Source organism: Diabrotica virgifera, chromosome 9, assembly GCF_917563875.1.
Source record: "Diabrotica virgifera virgifera chromosome 9, PGI_DIABVI_V3a".
NCBI classification, from domain to species: Eukaryota; Metazoa; Arthropoda; class Insecta; order Coleoptera; family Chrysomelidae; genus Diabrotica; species Diabrotica virgifera.
The window spans coordinates 199,217,315-199,235,377 of NC_065451.1; the positions used below are offsets into that span (position 1 = coordinate 199,217,315).

Consider the following 18,063-nt stretch of genomic DNA (forward strand, 5'->3'; position numbering starts at 1 on the left):
CCTCATTGATGTGGCGATTCCTAACAACAATAATCTACGTACTAAATTTTCTGAAAAGATCGCCAAGTACAGAGATCTGGAAATTCAAATACGGAGACAATGGAGAATGCAAAGTACCCAGACGATACCGATTATTATGTCTACTACTGGAGTCATTCCGAAGACCCTCCTCGAAAGCATAAAAAAGCTGGGTCTTAATGAACATCTTTATAAGACCATGCAGAAAGCAGTACTACTCGCAACGGCCAGATGTGTACGAAAATTTTTGGGAGATACACCTGCATACCAAGTCACCTAGGGCTCGATAACACGGAAAGAGTCCCACCAGAGCTCAATCCTTTTGATACCGTAGGTATTTGGGATGAGTCAATTTTCCCCTTAGCGGGAGTGTGAGCCGTATGGCTAAATCTTGATAATAATTATAGGAGTACCGTCTAGTCAGTGTTAATTGTCAAACGACCAACTTTGTCTACCTCGTTTGCTTATCGCTCCGGACCGGTCTTAACAATGGGCCAAGTCAGATAAATTTAATAATATTTACGACCGCACTAATTGAAGTCAACCATTTACTGCTAAACAAACTTTACATAAGAATTTACGGGTAATCATCGGAAGCTACTTTGTGGATCCACAGAGTAGAGCTGCGAAGTGGTTCGTCTGTTTTAAACCTTCTTCTATTGCGAAAATCGTCTTGTCTTGGTCTCCATCACTCAAGAGTACGTTTTGTCCTTCTGCCGTCCTTCGTTTTCGCGACGTTCCGTACCCAGTTCCATTTTAAGGTCAATATTCTTTTGATTGCGTCGGTTACTCCCGATCCACGGCACAATTCTTTGTTAATCATTCAGTCTCTCAGAGTTAATCCCAAGATGGACCATACCATTGCCCTCTGTGTTCAAATTTTAATTGCGGGCATCTTAGTGCATAGCACACCCCCACCTAGCAATGTAACAGGAATATTCAAGGTCAACGCACGTTTGCTAGGTTGCGCCCTTCCACGGGATGGCACTGCTAGTCTCGTTTCTGCAGGTTTCTGCACGTCGTTCGTTCAGCTCGTTCTGTCACTTTATTTGTCAGTTTTCATTTCCTTGAGAAAAATACGACGCCATATTTATTTGTTTTATTTTTTCATAAAAATAGCGTTTAAATATTGCAAAATAGTGCATCCAAAAAATAGTGCAAACTAAAAGTGTAAAGTGTATTACAGCTTCTTATTCTTTAAGTACCGTGCCCAAATTTTTAGGCATGGGTAGCTTCCATAGAAATCGACCCTTAGGGTCGATTTCTCATACCTGCGTTAATCTATGGTTCAGTTGAACCAGGTTCACCCGTGATCTGTGGTTTTGTTTGAAATGCATTTCTCATTGCGCGTTCATGTCAGCGCTCGTTCTACAGCTTTCGAGAAATGCCAATAGATGGCAAAAGGTAAAAAACTGTCACCATTTTGAACTACCATTTTTATGCTGTTTTTGAATAAAGTTAAATTTAAGTATTTATAGTCAAATAGTCATTTTAATAATTATAAATAAATATTATAAAAACAAAAATAATGTTATCGTTTATCGTTAGGCTTAATGTAATAAAATAGGATATATTTATATTATGACAGCGTTTCGTGTTAATACAACGCATGCGTAGTCCATGGAATCATCTGAACTGAGTTCTGAAATCTTTGAACGGCCGAATTCCACCGTTCAAGCATCGTTCAAGTTTAAACTGCCATCGGTTGAACGTGAATTGAGAAAGACAATTTTGACTTTAAACTGACGTTTACTAGAAGTTCAGGTTAAACTGGAGTTGAACTCGATATGAGAAATTGGCCCTAAGTGTGCTTTAGCATTTCCGTACCATAGATTGGAACCGACAGCACATATTGATCAAAGACTTTTCTCTTTAAGCAGATTATGGGAAGAGCTGATTTAAAAAAAAAATATATCTCTAACCTTCCCATAAGCTGCCCAAGTCAATGCTAGTCTACGTATTAGTTCATTGGTTTGGTGATATTTACTTATAGTCGAGGAAATGAAGCATTTTGGCTCGCAATTTTTTCGTCCAGCATGGATTTACTTGAAATTTTTACAGACGGTAGGGAATAGTCCAAGGATTATTTTCTATATCATGCCGCTGTACGCTAAAACCTTGGGGGTGGTTGCCACCCCATCTCGGGGGGCGGGAATTTTTTATTACATTTTAACCATGTAAATCGATGTAAAAGGTAATTCTAAGAAAAAATATTCTTTACATTTTCTTCGTAAAACTAATATTTTTCGAGTTATTCGCGCTTGAAAGTAACAGTTTTTCGACGAAAAAATCGACTTTTTTAGAAGGTTTTTTGAGAATACCTCGAAAAATATGCATTTAATCAAAAAAATTGCAGATATTCAAATTGTATCTTTTAGTAACACAAACCAAATTATTTTTCTGTAATATCCTTAAGATCAATACGGACCGAGATACAGCATGTTAAAAGTTAGCTTTTTTCGTAAAATGCATAATTTGAAATATTCAAAGCCAAATAACGGAAAAACTTTGCATTTTTCGAGGAAAATTTAAATAATCTTTTTTCAATTATACAGTTAGACCTTTCAAAAAATAATAATATAAAACTTCTACCGTGAAAATTAAGCGAATTATGATAAAAAAAAAGTCGGTACTTGCTTTTTTCTATGAAAAAATCAGTGAAAACAACCCTCTAACTACCCTTCTAATTAAAAATTGGTCTTTTATATTTGCACTATTAATACACCCAAGAAGTTTAACCTACTTGAAAGGCCTAATTTTAGAAAAATTGGAGTTTAAAGAAAGATTAATTTTTTGGAATTTCCCATGTTTTACCATTTATTTCAAAATATCTCCGAAAATACTGGAGATAGGAAAAAAATGATAGATTACTAAATTGTAGCTTTTTCAATAAATAAAGTACTCTTGTGCATAGATTTTCATTACACTGAACTGTTAGAGAGATATAGCTGTTTAAAACCTCTATTTACGAACAAACACCCCCTTATTCGAGCCCTTTAAAGGGCTCAATAGGGATCTTACGGAATTTAGTTTACACAGTCTTATAACTCTTCAAAAATCCTACAAAGTCATTTTTGAAAATACTTTTTATCGCCAAAAATGAACGAGCTATATCTATAAAACGATTTTTTTTTCGCAAAATTCGGATAGTCCTCCTTCGGATAATTTTCAATGTATGTATAATACCATAGAACTGGTTCGTATACTGGAAGATGACAAAAAACTATTTTTATTTGTATTTGTACATATTTGTATATTTGTATTTTTGTGTAAATAAATGTTTTTGTAATTCTTTAATTCTACTTTTTTTCTGTATAGATCTATTAAAATTTCTGCTTATAAAAACTCTAATGTTATTAAGGGTGGTTTTTAAGGGTTGAAATATTATGATATTATATCCTAAAGTATAAAATAATCATTATTTAACCAACCAAAACCAAATTTTACCCATATTAAAGTTTACAATGTTTTTATATAATTTTTGACAATAAGGGGTAGTTTACACCCCTAAAAATATTCAACGCCCTTAAGCATGATATAGAATATGAAGTACAGGGTGAGATGATCCTAATCCCAAATTTTTATGTAAATCGATGCAAGCCGAAATTATTCTTTTAGGATAAGTAAATTTTTTATATATAGCTCCAACAAGGGTGGTTTTAAGGGTTGAAATATTATGACAGTATATCTAAAAGCATATAATAATCATTCTGTAACTAATAAGAACCAAATGTTGACAATATTAAAGTTTAAAATGTTTTTTTATAATTTTTTACAATTAAGGGTAGTTTTCACCCTTAAAAAACCAAAAGCGTACAACGGCTCAATATAGAAAATGAACTATAGGGTGTAGTGAGCCTAATCCCAAATTTTTGTACAAATCGATGCTGGACGAAAAAATTGCGAGGTTTTGCCATTTTTTCAGCTTCATTTCCTCGATTATAAAGATGTAAATGGCGCCGGAACTATCCGAAAGAATCTCCCCGGCAAAAATGCCATACGATATTATTATTATGACGTTGTCATTTTCTGTAATAAGTCATAATTTCTTGTTGAGTGTCAACTTGTATTCCTTTCTTTCTTCTTCCGTTTTATTCAAATAGGTACAGTGTAATATTTATTTCCATCAAATCTTTCGGAAGGACGCGGCTTTTTGTTTTAAATAAAAATAAATATTTTATTTTAGGCGATAAAGATATATACAAAGTACTTACCTTAAAGCAGACCATAAGCGAAAATGGCATGGTGAGAATAACCACGACCCATGATAAGATCGTCAGGATTTTTCCACATGTTTTTGATTCTTCAACAACTTGTTCAGCTGAAAACAAAATAAAATGCATTATTATCATATGCCGGCAAAAATTGTTTTTTGTTAATGTTGAAATAATATAAAGCCCCATAAACTACCAAAAGATTGGAGGAGATTTCCCAGTTCAAATGAAATCGAGTAGTGTTTTGGGGTTGAGTTCTTGCTTTCTTATCTCGATCCTATACAAGATCTCGTTTTAAAAAAATTCTGTTCAGAAAAAGGAAGAATGTATTTTGATCAGCTAAAAAAACATGACTTATTTTTTATCTTAAGAATTTTACAATGTTATTGATTCACTTAACAGATAATATTAATGTTTTTAGCTTTAGTTAAGTTAAACAAGTCTAGTTCTGTTTATTTTTTTCTTTCGTTGAATTAATATTATATTTTGTCAATTACAGCGTTTTTGCCTTTTTCCTCCAGACCTTTGGTTGTTTTTTTTTAATTTCTCTTGTTACCTACTGTACACGACAATTTCAGTTTTATAATATCATACTCTGTATATATGAGTTGTCAAATACTCAATACAACAGTGTTTTAGCATGTTTATTTATGAATTATGAAATTTGAATCAAAAATTGCGTTTTCCAAAAATTTAAAAAATTGACTTACAGCGTTTTCCCCTGTAGTTTCCAACTGGGTTTTCGCAAACAACTTGGTATTCGCAAACAACTCGGTTTTGCCGAGATATTTTCAATTGCTTTAATTTTCACTAAATTAATTAAAGTTTGTCTGTTAAGAATAACTTTATTTTATGGATAAAATTACTATTTGGCAACAATGTTTATATTTCAGAAAAATAATATCCTTTAATCATCCTTATTGTAAAATCGCTCGGGAGTGAATTCGAATAGTGTCGGGAGTGAACTCGACTAATAAAATAACTACCTGCTCAAGACAGGAGTGAACTTAAAAGTGCCCGTTAAATTAACCTTAAATGCATCTAATGAAAATAAAAGAGACATCTGCTAATATGGATATCGTCTATAAAATGAGTGTATAAAGTTATGAAGAGGAAAAACCATTATTTAAATTATATTCGTTATTTTAAGTTAAGCTAGTAGTTTTACAATAACATCCTCCTCATAAGGACAAGTCTGCGAGAAATATAAGGAAACCTCTCGATCTATTTTTTATTTTTACGGTAACAGTAAAACATAAAAGTTAACCAACTCCCAACTCAATAAAAATGCCTGAAGTCCTTAAAGAATTTTTCCGGAATGTTGTCGTTTAATACTTGAACACGTTTCAGTTTATTTATAAAATATATTAAAAAATCCAGAGAAACATACAGTTGAAGCCTGAAGAACTCAAATAGCAAAAATCCAATTAAAACACTAAAAAGTGACAGTTTTCCATCTTGGATAAAACTTCGGGACAACAGTGTAGCAGTGGAAATAAGATCCATAATATAATGACCTCTTTTAAAGTAGGTATAGAAACGAAATTTATATACAGGGTGTTTGGTAAAGAATGGGCCATAGCTTAACCTTCGACTCCTGAGGTTAAAATAGGTCGATTTAAGCTAACTTACGTTAGTATAAAAGTTGATAATAACCGAAATACAAAGTTAAACTTTTATTTTATTTATTTTTGGATATTTCCTGACAGGCATGGGACAACAACACGACAACAGCTACTGTAGTAGCTGTGCAGCTACGTACGTCGGGAAGACTCGACGTCACTTTAATGTCAGATGTTGCGAACACTTAGGTGTCACTCCTCACTTAGGAAGACGATCAAGAACAGTTCCAAATTCAGCGGTATTCCAACATATGACTGATTCTGACCACCCTATTAGTCGTAAGGACTTCTCAATCATTGGTCATGCAAGTTCTCCAACGGAACTCAGCATCAAGGAGGCATTATCCATATTTCTTTTGAAGCCACCCTTAAACACGCAACAAGACATGGCGTGTTTGAAATTATTGACTTAACCCAATGATTGTCAATGTCATTTTTTTACGTTTTCATTAATTATTGTTTGTTCCTTTAAAATTATTTTAAAGCATCCGCTCAAGAAACTTATTATTCTGACGATGATTAAAGTAATAATTAAAACGTCACCATGAATTTTAATTTAGTTATGGGTTTTATCTTTAAGTTAATTATTTTTAACTCGATTATTATTTTTTATTAATATTCTTTAATTTGTTTAATTTTTATTACACTTTTTTTCAGAAGTAAAAAGGTACAAAAACTTCCATTCTTGTCATAATGTTTTTTATTTTAATAAATACAGAAAAACTAGATTAATTACTGTGTTATTTAGATAACCAATACTTTCAGTAAGACATCGAGATTTTTTTTGCATTAAAATATTTAACAAAAACAAAAATTACCACTAGATTGTTAAACCCGTCTGTCAGGCGGTTAGTTAGTGCATACGTCATTGATTTAAGATGTTAGTACTTAAGGGTTAATAAACGGAAAAATTTTGAACAACATACGATTCGCAGATGACCCCGCTATTTTTGCAGACAGTCTAGAAGCACTGCAACGATTAGTAAAAAGATTACATTAAGTCGGTATAAAATATGGACTACAAATCAACGTTAAGAAAACCAAGGTCATGATTATTTATAAGAAACATTCAGTAGGAAGCCTAGATATCGAGGAAAAACAAGTACAAAGAGTGAATAACCACAAATATCTGAGAAACTGGGTAAACGACAACAATGACAAAGTTACAGTAATCAGCACACGGATTGAAATTGCAAGACAAGCATTTATAAAAATAAAAAAAAATGTTTGTTAATCGAGTCCTTTCTCTGGAGCTGGGGATAAGAATCTTAAGATGCTACGTGTTCTCGACTTCGGAATGGAAAGCTGGGCACTAAAAGTAGACAATATAAAGAAGTTGCATTTGAGATGTGGTGCTATAGACGAATTTTGAAAATACCTTGGTTCCAACGAGTTACAAATGCAGAAGTGTTAAGAAGGCTACAAAAGGATTGCGAGGTGATAGAGAACATCAAAACAAGAAAGCTAGAATACACATTACCAGAGTCCACATTACCAGAGGTGCGATATGAGATATTACGGCTCATAATCATCATCATTCTCTTTGCCTTATCCCTATGCGGGGTCGGCTTCCCTAATTGCATTTCTCCACACAATTCTATCTTGGGTCATATCAATGTTAATCCCCTTTACCAACATGTCCTGCCTTATCGTCTTCGCCCAGGTCTTCTTTGGTCTTCCTCTCCTACTCCTTCCAGGAATCTGCACTTCAGCTATTCTTCGTATTGGGTGATTAACGTCTCGACGTTGAACATGACCAAACCATCTTAACCTATGCTCTTTCATTTTGGCATCAATTGGTGTCACACCTAGACTTCCCCTTATACTTATTTCTAATTGTATCCCTCTTTGTCACTCCACTCATCCATCTAAGCATTCTCATTTCCACCACATGCATTCGTTGTTCCTCTTTCTTTTTCACTGCCCAACATTCAGTTCCGTGCATCATCGCCGGTCTTATGGCTGTTTTATAGAATTTTCCCTTCAGTTTCATTGGAATTTTTCTGTCACACAACACACCACTCGCTTCTTTCCACTTCATCCATCCAGTCCTAATTCTACTGCATGCATCTCTATCTATTTCTCCATTTCTCTGTAATACCGATCCTAGGTACTTAAAACTATTGCTTTTCACAATCATTTCACCGTCCAAAGATACCATTTTATTTGTAGTAACTCCATCTTTAAATGAACATTCCAAATACTCTGTTTTTGTCCTACTAAGTTTTAAACCTTTTTCCTCCAGAGCTTGTCTCCACTGTTCCAGTTTTTGTTCTAAGTCTCTTTCACTATTTCCTATCAACACTACATCATCAGCATACATTAGGCACCATGGAATACTACCCTGTAGTTTAGCTGTTATCTCGTCCAAAACTAATTAGAATAAATAAGAACTAAGCACCGATCCTTGGTGCAATCCTACTTTCACCTGAAATTTATCAGTCTCTCCCACACCTGTCCTAACACTAGTCGTTACTCCCTCATACATATCTCTCACAATCTTTACATATTCGCCAGGGACTCCTTTCTTATTGAGTGCCCACCACAGAATCTCTCGAGGATCTCTATCATATGCTTTCTCAAGATCAATGAATACCATATGAGCGTTGGTCTCTTTATTCCTGTATTTTTCCATCAGTTGCCTTACAATGAAAATTGCATCTGTTGTTGATCTGCCCTGCATAAAGCCAAATTGATTATCGGATATTTCGGTTTCTTCACGTATCCGTCTATCGATTACTCTCTACCATATTTTCATGGTGTGGCTAAGTAGTTTTATAGCCCTGTAGTTTGCGCATTGTTGTATGTCTCCCTTGTTTTTGTAGACTGTATATATACTGCTTCTCCATTCGTCTGGCATTTGTCCAACTTCCATAATTCTATTAAATAGACCTGCTAGCCAACTTATTCCTCCCAATGCTCTCCATACTTTCCCAGGAATATCATCTGGTCCGACTGCTTTTCCTTTCTTTATTTTTTGGAGCGCTTGAGCCACTTCCTCGTTTGTTATTCTGGTAACCATTGCTGTTACTGTCTCCGTTAACTCCACAGGCTGTCTGTCAAATTCTTCATTTAATAGACTGTCAAAATACTTTCTCCATCTCTTTTTGACACCCTTTTCGTGAATTAGTATTTTATTAAGGCTCATAATGCAAGGTAAAATTAAGGGTAAAAGATCCATAGGTAGAAGAAGAATTTCCTGGTTGAGAAACTTAAGAGAGTGGTATAGTTGCAACTCAGTAGACCTTTCCAGAGCAGCCGCCAATAATGTGCGGATAGCTGTGATGATAGCCAACGTTAGATAGGAGAAGGAACTATAAGGGGAAGAAGCTCATCAACTAAAAAATATATTTTTATTCGTATGTAGTAATTTTGTCTTCAAAAATATTCCCATTTAATTGTAATAGGTTCGGTTCTGAATAGAAATTGAGAGTTAATGCTTTTGACATGCTACTTTCTTTTTACTTTCTATGGTTTATTTCACGTTAAGAATAGAACATCACGCTTACGGAGATCAGTATTGCCAAACCTCTCGCGCACTGATGGATACTCGACTGCCGATATACGATTCATTCTAGTCAGTACAGCGTGGCATTGGTGCGCTTCTATCGCTTATAAGAAATGCATGGGGCTATCTCCACAATGTCTTATTTTTAACGTGAAATGCACATTAGTAAATAAGCAGCCTTGGAATAAAATGACGCATAGAGATAGCCAGAAGCTCTTTTAATAAGGTACGAGTATTATGCAATACAAAACTGGGAATAGAATTTAGAACTAGAGTATTAAGATTTTACGCATTCTTTCATTACATATGGAGTTAAAGCCTGGACAATTAGAGACGCAACTGAAAAAAGACTTACTAGCTTTAAGATGAGGTGTTTTCGAAGAATTTCGAAAGTATCATGGACACAACACGTAACAAATACGAAAACAAATGCCGATGATGCAGTACTAATTGCTGATAACAAGAATGATCTACAACGGCAGCTCCATACCTTTAATATCACATCAAACAAACTTAACATGACAATATCAGTGGAAAAAACTAAATGTATGGTGATCAGTAAAGAGAGAAGATGGATGCAAATTAGAAATAGGCGTCAAAATTATAGAACAAGCAATGAAATTCAATTACCTAGAAGTAGAGATCACTAGTGACAGGAATATAAGAAAAGAGACCACAAGGCAAGCAGCAAACGCCAAGAGTAAGTGGTTGCCTCCAAGAAATCATGTGGATAAACAAATATCTGATCACGGAAAGCAAAATAAAAGCATACAAGAAAACAGTAAGACCAATCCTAATATATGCAACGGAGACAAGGACCAATACAAGAAAGACGAAACAACAAATCAATATCGAGATAAAGTATTAAGATCAGTAGCGAACATATCATTAAGAGACAGACAAAGCAACAGAATTATACGAGAACAATGCCAAATTCAAAATATTAACAGGTGGATAAAAAAAAGAAAAAAAAAACTGGAATGAACATTGAACATGTAAACCGAATGAGACCAGACAGATTAGCAAACAACAGGCCGTATAGCAGAAGACACGTTGGAAGGCCGCCGAAAAGGTGAAAAGACAATGTACAGTCTACAACAACTGAAACAGAATAAGAGGCAAACAAACAGAAGTAATCCTAGTCGTACGAAGAAGAAGAAGAAGAAAAAGAAGAAGAAGAAGAAGAAGGAATAAACAGAAATCTGGTGTAAAATATAATATAGCATAAGGTTTAGCGACTTCATTATTGTTTTTGCAATAAAACCTTATAAAACTATAGTACATATCTTAAAGTTAACATGTGCTTTATCGTTCTAAAATATATTTCATTCTATATTATAATATATTTTTAGGCTCAGTTACTGGCACATAACCTAATTCAGTTTGTTAATTTGATACTGGTTCGGCTTTAATTTACGAGTATAAACCAACCACACTCTACTCTTCTGTATTAGGCGTATATTTTATATCAAATTTCTCTTTCGACACTGTCGGAGAAAACATACCGGATTTGCATATGTTTCAATCCAGCGCACGAACCTTTTGATGATAATATCTACATTACTGTGTTCAGAGATGTGGTAAGATATCAAAGCAAAGATCAGAAGCAACGTTCAAGCTGTCAAAAACCGCAATATTGCTTTGGAGATCGAGATTCATAAAGCAAACTTTCAATTATTGTTGTACGTCGGTAATGTATATAATACGTATTTGCTCTGTACATTTTGGATGTACGTAGTATTAATATCGCGGAATCAGACAAAACGAATACTATTTATTAATTAAAAAATCCACAGGGGAAAGAAAGGATTTTTCCTGTAGCTGACTGTACACCATCAATCAGAAAAAATTAATCAAAAATCCTTTGTAAAAGGTATAAATTTTTTGTTAAAATCCCTTTGAGGGCTAAATCACAGAATATTTTCGATATTTAAAAATATCATCATCAGTGTTTAGAACTGGTTGATCACAAGCTGAGCCACCAAAGAATACCAGGGTATGAACCCTTTAAATGGTCTAAAAATGTGTTATATTAGCATACTAGCTGACCCGGCAGACTTCGTACTGCCTCAATAGATAAAAACAAACTTTTGTATACAATAAACTTAAAATAAACAAAAGGAATTCGTAATTAATAAACAAAAAATTCTCGATGTGAATGAGGTTTTATTATTATTTTTAATTAATTACACATGATGTTTGAAATAATAAAGTTTAGTTAGAAGTAACAAAATAAAGTTTGTAGTGCAACAGTTACAATCTTAAATTTGTTAATCTTATAATGAATATAACAGCTTTATTATATCTACATTCAAAACAACCCCCTATTTATGACTGGGTTCGGGGAGATTCCAAGTCTATAGGTGTTGATTAAATAAAATTAAATTCAATTAAAATTAAATAAAACAGTAAATGAAGTAAATTAAAATTAAATGAAATTGAATAAACGTAAATAAAAATAACTAAAACTGAATAAAATTAAATACAAATAAATAAAATCATATTAACTTAAATACAATTAAATAAAGCTAAAAAAAAATTAAATAAAAATAATAAATAAATTAAAAAATAATAATAAAATTAAATAAAAGAAAATATAGTCTAATACAAATAAATAAAATTTAATAAAATGAAATAAAATAAAATAAAGGAAAATAAATGAAATACTTTTAAATTAAATAAAATTAAATAAAATTAAATAAAATGTATTAAAATTAAATAAAATTTTATAATTTGCTGCTTGTTCTTTTAGTGTGCTCAGAATTTTTCTCCTGCTTACGGTTCCGTTTAGAGATATTTTTTGAAAATTTCGCAAGATTAAAAAATTCATATTTTGCCCAATTTGAGTCCCAAGGTTAAACTGTTCCACTTCTCTTCTATGAAATTTGTCGCTCGTTCTTCTTTTGTCCTCAGAATATTGCTACGGCTTGAGAAGCCAGAAATCTACCTACTTAATTTCATATTTTTCACGTCATTATTGTGAGAGTTACGGCGTTATAGGCAACCCCCTAATGACGTACGGGTATAGAAAGCAACCTACTCCCAGTCCAGTCCAATCTACCGGAAAAATTTCATAAAAATCGGTCAAGTCGTTTCGGAGGAGTATGGTAACAAACACTGCGACTGGAGAATTTTTATATAGATGTAAAATATTTAAATGGCTATTAAAAAATAACGGTCCGAAATAGAAAATTGAAGATTTAGGATTATATGTATCTTTTGCTTCTACACCTCATAAAAATAGTAAAAAACGGTTTTTCCAAAAATTAAAAAAATATATCAGGGCCCCTTATATATATACCCCTTATGACGTACGCGTATGAAACTCCATATTATCCTATTCCCAGTCCGCTCGAATATACGTGTAAAATTTCATAAAAATCTGTTCAGTAGTTCTCGAGTTATAAATGGTGAAACTAACATAACCTTGACTTTCTTTTATATATTGTCGCCTCAAAGCAACAGTAGGATATGTACATATCCTACTGTTGCACTAGTGCACCGATCAACCAGTTAAGTCATATGGGACCGATGCGATGTGTATGGTATATACGCATGTACGGTGCACTCGTGCAACAGTAGTTGTACATATCCTACTGTTGCTTTGAGGCGACGATATATAGATCTGCTTGATATTCCATAGGATGGGTAATATTTATGAAGAATTCGGTCCTTGGACACAGCGTGACTCCCCATGACGTGGTTTATTAAACAGATATATGTTTAATATAATGTAAACAACAGGAGTTGTCATCTAACAGCTGTGACCAAGAGCCTAATTCTTTATAAATATTATTCTTTATAAATATACTAATATAATGAATTTTTATACCTTTTAAAGGTATAAAAATACCTGTATATACCACGGCATTTCTTTGTTGGCACAGCTTGTGATCAACCAGTGTTAAAAACTGATACAGTTCTAATTTACTCTGCGAATTAGTACAATTAAACCAACAACCCCCTTTTTGATTCATAGTAAATTAAAATTTCGTCAACACAGTTGGACTTACTTCAATTTTGAATACGAACCACAATCATCAACCAATTCATATAAATATAACATCTTAGCAAAATTATTTTCTACTTAATTATTTGGTCCCAGTTGTTATTTAACAAAAATGGATCCATTATTCGCTAATTAATTCAACTTCATTTGAATTATGTATAGACGGCTGCATACATTCCGGCTAATTCTCTATTTGCATTATAAAAATCATTTTGTACTCCACCTACATTTTACATAATTAAGGTAAATGTAATTATAGCCACAAGTTTGTTGATGTTTGTTATTACTGTTAATAATTTTTTTTTAAATCTTTTATTACAATTAGTTGGCTGTAGTGTTACAGAATAACTTCTACGTCACGTTGTCGGTTTGATTTTTGACACCATTCAGAAACATCACTCATTTTGCATTTAGTTGCCATTAAGTCATTGGAATGTAAACAACTCAATTTGCGTCCCACATGTTGGGAAATTCAATACATTACCTAAGAGCATTATCCTGTTGCCATGTATCCATTATACGGCATTTTATTATAGTATTAACCTTTAATGCATCCATGGTATATTTAAAGGGTTTTTACCCGAATATTTTTCTTTGGTGGCTCAGCTAGCATCCAATCTGTAAGCATAATCAACTTGCTCTAACCTTAGTCAAAATTTAAATATCAACTTTACATTCATTAAATAGGTTATATTTATTTTTAGATCTAACACTGATGATGATTTTTTTTATAAAATCGAAAACGTTTTGTTGTGATGTAGCCCTTTAAAGCGATTTTAATAAAAAAAATTACAAAGAATTATTTTAATTTTTGTAATTGATGGTATACAGCCAACTACAGGGAGAAAAAATTTTTCTTTTCCTTGTGGATTTTTTATTGATAATGATATTTTTAAATATCGAAAATGTTCTGTGATGTAGCTCTTAAAGGGATTTTAATAAAAATGTTATACCTTTTACAAATTTGTTACTTATATTTAGGAATTGAAACTTGACTGTTAGTAATTTAAATTATGTATATATCCGGAAGCCTATAGATGATTACATAAGAGTTCAAATGAAATTATTTAAGCAGATATATCTATAATCTAACGAATGTAGGCTTGGGCTGCAGGATGCTGAAACGAATATTATTCATCAGTATAAGGTGAGCAATATGCCAAAATTTTTACTTGTTATGTGAACCAAATAGTTAATAGATTTATCTTCAGGATAAACCATTAAATTTTTGTGTTGACCGATATTTTGTGTATTTCAGAGCACTTCAGTTATTAATTATTGTATGTACTCATCATTATTTTATTGACCGTTAGTTACATTTATATATTATTATGGATAGTATTTAGTTGATGACGTTACCCATTGAAATTCTACCCAAGGTGACACTCTCTGAGGCAAGCCCCAAATCTGATTTCCCCAAAATATTCGCGTTCTCTTATTTATTACATCAATATGTCTGCATATACTTTTTTCATTACTGCGTCAAGTTTATCGTTATATTATAATATGTTATTGCTTGCCCAGCAGAAAACCACTATGTCAACAAATGCACACCGTTGTGTGTGCTCTCTCTATAACTCTCTCCATTACTTTATTTAAGTAACTTAAAACAATAATTAAAACCTTACTGTAATTGTCTATTGAAGTATTGCTATGTATATGACTCCTAAAATTATTTTAAAAATGTTGTTCTGAAGCTATTTCCTTGTGGTATTTTTATAATCAACTATTTTCAACGGGAAATAAGCCACAATTTTACAAAAAAAAATGATTTTATTATTTTAAAAAGTAATGCCCATTCGTTGCTTGTAGTGATTACTGTTTCCATTTAAACTTTTTTTTGATTGCTTACGTTACAATGTTTTTATTTTCTTGATAAATACAGCAAATAAACATACAAACTAGAATTGTCTAAATAGATCAATATTTTCGCATTCACCGCTATTTTCTTCTCATAGCAATATGACGATTTTAAATTGTATCCCAAAAGCAAATATTATTCGAATCGCTTAAACAGGATAAGTGTCATTTGGGATTAAACTATGAAGGGGTTGACGTTTCGATATGAGGGTGTTGGTGGGCGAGGGTGGTCTTGATAACGTTATAGTGCCAGCTATTTAAGTAGTTTAAAATAACAGTGAAAAATAACATGCCAGTTTTCTTTGTTTTCAAGTCAAAAAATTGCATCATTGCTGAATGTCGTCAATTTCAATAATATATTACAATTTTATTGTATAGGTATTAACAGCTATAGCTATGTTATCATAGCTATGGTAAGATGTAAGGGACAACTATCGCAACTTATCAAGTATGAAACTGGCATTGGACAAGGAGATTCGCTGAGCCCATTAATATTTAATTTGATAATGGATGAAATCATAAAGAGAGTTAAAAAAAGGAGGGGATATAGAATGGGAGAAAACGAAATAAAGATAATCTGCTACGCCGACGACGCCATAATAACAGCCGAAAATGAAGATGACCTACAATGAGCTACAAAGATTAAAGAATTCGAAGTTACGTCTGTCTTAATAATATACAACATGATGATCTCAAGAGAGAAAACTAAATCGATAGTAATATCAGCGGAACCGAGACGATGTAAATTGGTCGTAAATAACAAAATAATAGAACAAGTGATGGAAACGGAATATTTGGGAGTAAAACTGTCAGGCTACGGAAAAGTGGAAGAAGAAGTACAAAAACAAGTGAACATGTCAAACAGAGCAGCAGGATGTCTCAACAACACAATCTGGAGAAACAAATACCTCACAATGGAAAATAAAACCAGGATATATAAATCCGATAATTACGTACACAGCGGAAACAACAGCAGATACGGCGAAAACACAAAGACTGCTGGAAACATCAGAAATGAAAGTCTTACGAAAAATAACAAACCAAACTCTAAGAGACAGAGTAAGACGTGAGGAAATACGAGTGAGATGTGGTATAGAAAAAATAAACATGTGGACCAAGAGAAGAAAGATAGAATGGAATCAGCACATAGAAAGAATGACAGAAATTAGTATAGTACGAATAGCAAGAGACAAGTCGCCAAATGGAAGAAGATCATTGGGACGACCGAGGAAAAGTTGGTCAGACAATATTAATTGAGGCTAAAAACCGAGGTAAAACAGGCATTGAGCCTATTTATAAAGTAGGAAGAAGAAGAAGAATAAGAAGAAGGTATTAATAAACATTCATTATAATTTAATTGCAATAATAAACCAACAGTTTTGGTTATAACCTTGTCTAAATAAATATGTATTCAAATATGCGTCGGTGCAAAGCTGATTAGGAAACCTGTGATGGTATCCAGTGACGTAGGTATCCAGTGACGTAGGTTGTTTAAATGAGGTATCCAGTGAAGTAGGTTGTTTAAAAAAATTATCGATTACGGCATTATATAAAACTAACGTAATATCAAAGGCATAAATATATAGCATTTGATGACTATTCAAAAATTAAAATTAACGTGTTTTAATTTTAATTTTTTTTTAAAGTTTTTTTAAGATTTTTTTTTTAGTTTTTTTTTAGTTTTTTTTAAATAATGAATCTATCTCATACTTTTGCATCATATTTTTAACTAAGTACATAATTTTGGTTAACACTGTAAATAAATATTCGAATACAGTGGAACCCCGACAAGTCGGCCCCGATAACCCGGAAGTCCGGCCAACCAGGACCGATTTTCATCAGATAAACATTTTGATTTTCAGTACATATTTTGTATTTTGACAATGACACCCGTTCTGGGCGTCGAAATGTTAATAAAATTATTCTTTCAATTTAATTGTGGCTTATTTCCCATCAAAATAGTTAATTATCAGTAGTAATAACCCAAGGACATTGATAATTGTTCGAAAAAATTTTATAACAGATTTCGAAAGCTTGTTGCTTGGAAACAGACCGACGCCGTAGGCGGAGGTCTGTTGCCTGTAAGCAACAAGCTTGAGAAAGTTGTTAAAAAATTTTTGAGCATTTATCAATGTTCGAGGGTTATTCGGATAGAAAATTTTTTGCTGGTTATGAAAAAAAAATACAGAGCAGAAACAATTTATTTCAATGTGCAATTAACAAAGGAACAATTAGAAAAATTTAATGAAGATCCAGACATGTTAGTTTCTATAACTGATGAAGATGTATTTCCACCACGCATGCTGTTAATAATTTTATTATGATGTTCTTAGTATTTCTTATAATACTTTTCTTGTAAAAGCTTACTTGTTAGGTTCCACATGGTTTTGACAGTAGCTTCTTTAAACTCCGTACCATCTTTTCTTATCATGTTCACAGCCCAATCCTTTAAAATCGACGCCAATTCTTCCACCGTCCGATTTCCATCTAATTCATATTTTCTATCATTGCAAAAGTCCACAAACGCTTTCCATAAATTTTTTACTGTAAACAGTATTCTTTGGTATATTTGATTCGATAATTTCATTCATATTCTCATCAGTATTACAACCAAATCGTGACATTTTGAAATATTGAATATTTGAAATGTCAAAATCGAAATGAAACGAAATGTAGGTATCCATAGCTACATGATTGAGTGAAAACAGCCCATGGGATCTGTTTTCAGTATAATGTTGGTTTTATTGGTTGTATTCAATCAGATGACCACAAATTAATTGATTTCATTGGATTTCTAATTGAGCAAAAAATTTTCAGATAAACATTTCAACA

The 18,063-nt window shown here is 32.7% G+C and overlaps 1 protein-coding gene across 6 annotated transcripts in view; it reads right to left on the reverse strand.

Moving 5' to 3' along the window:
* The window catches only part of LOC114334209 (band 7 protein AGAP004871), a 688,330-nt gene that overhangs the window by 335,763 nt on the left and 334,504 nt on the right, over nucleotides 1-18,063 (reverse strand). For all 6 annotated transcript variants that reach the window (XM_050661393.1, XM_050661391.1, XM_050661392.1 and 3 more), the window contains one exon: nucleotides 4,233-4,339. In XM_050661393.1, coding sequence (XP_050517350.1) covers nucleotides 4,233-4,339 — 107 coding nt within the window. The remainder of the gene's footprint in view (nucleotides 1-4,232; nucleotides 4,340-18,063) is intronic.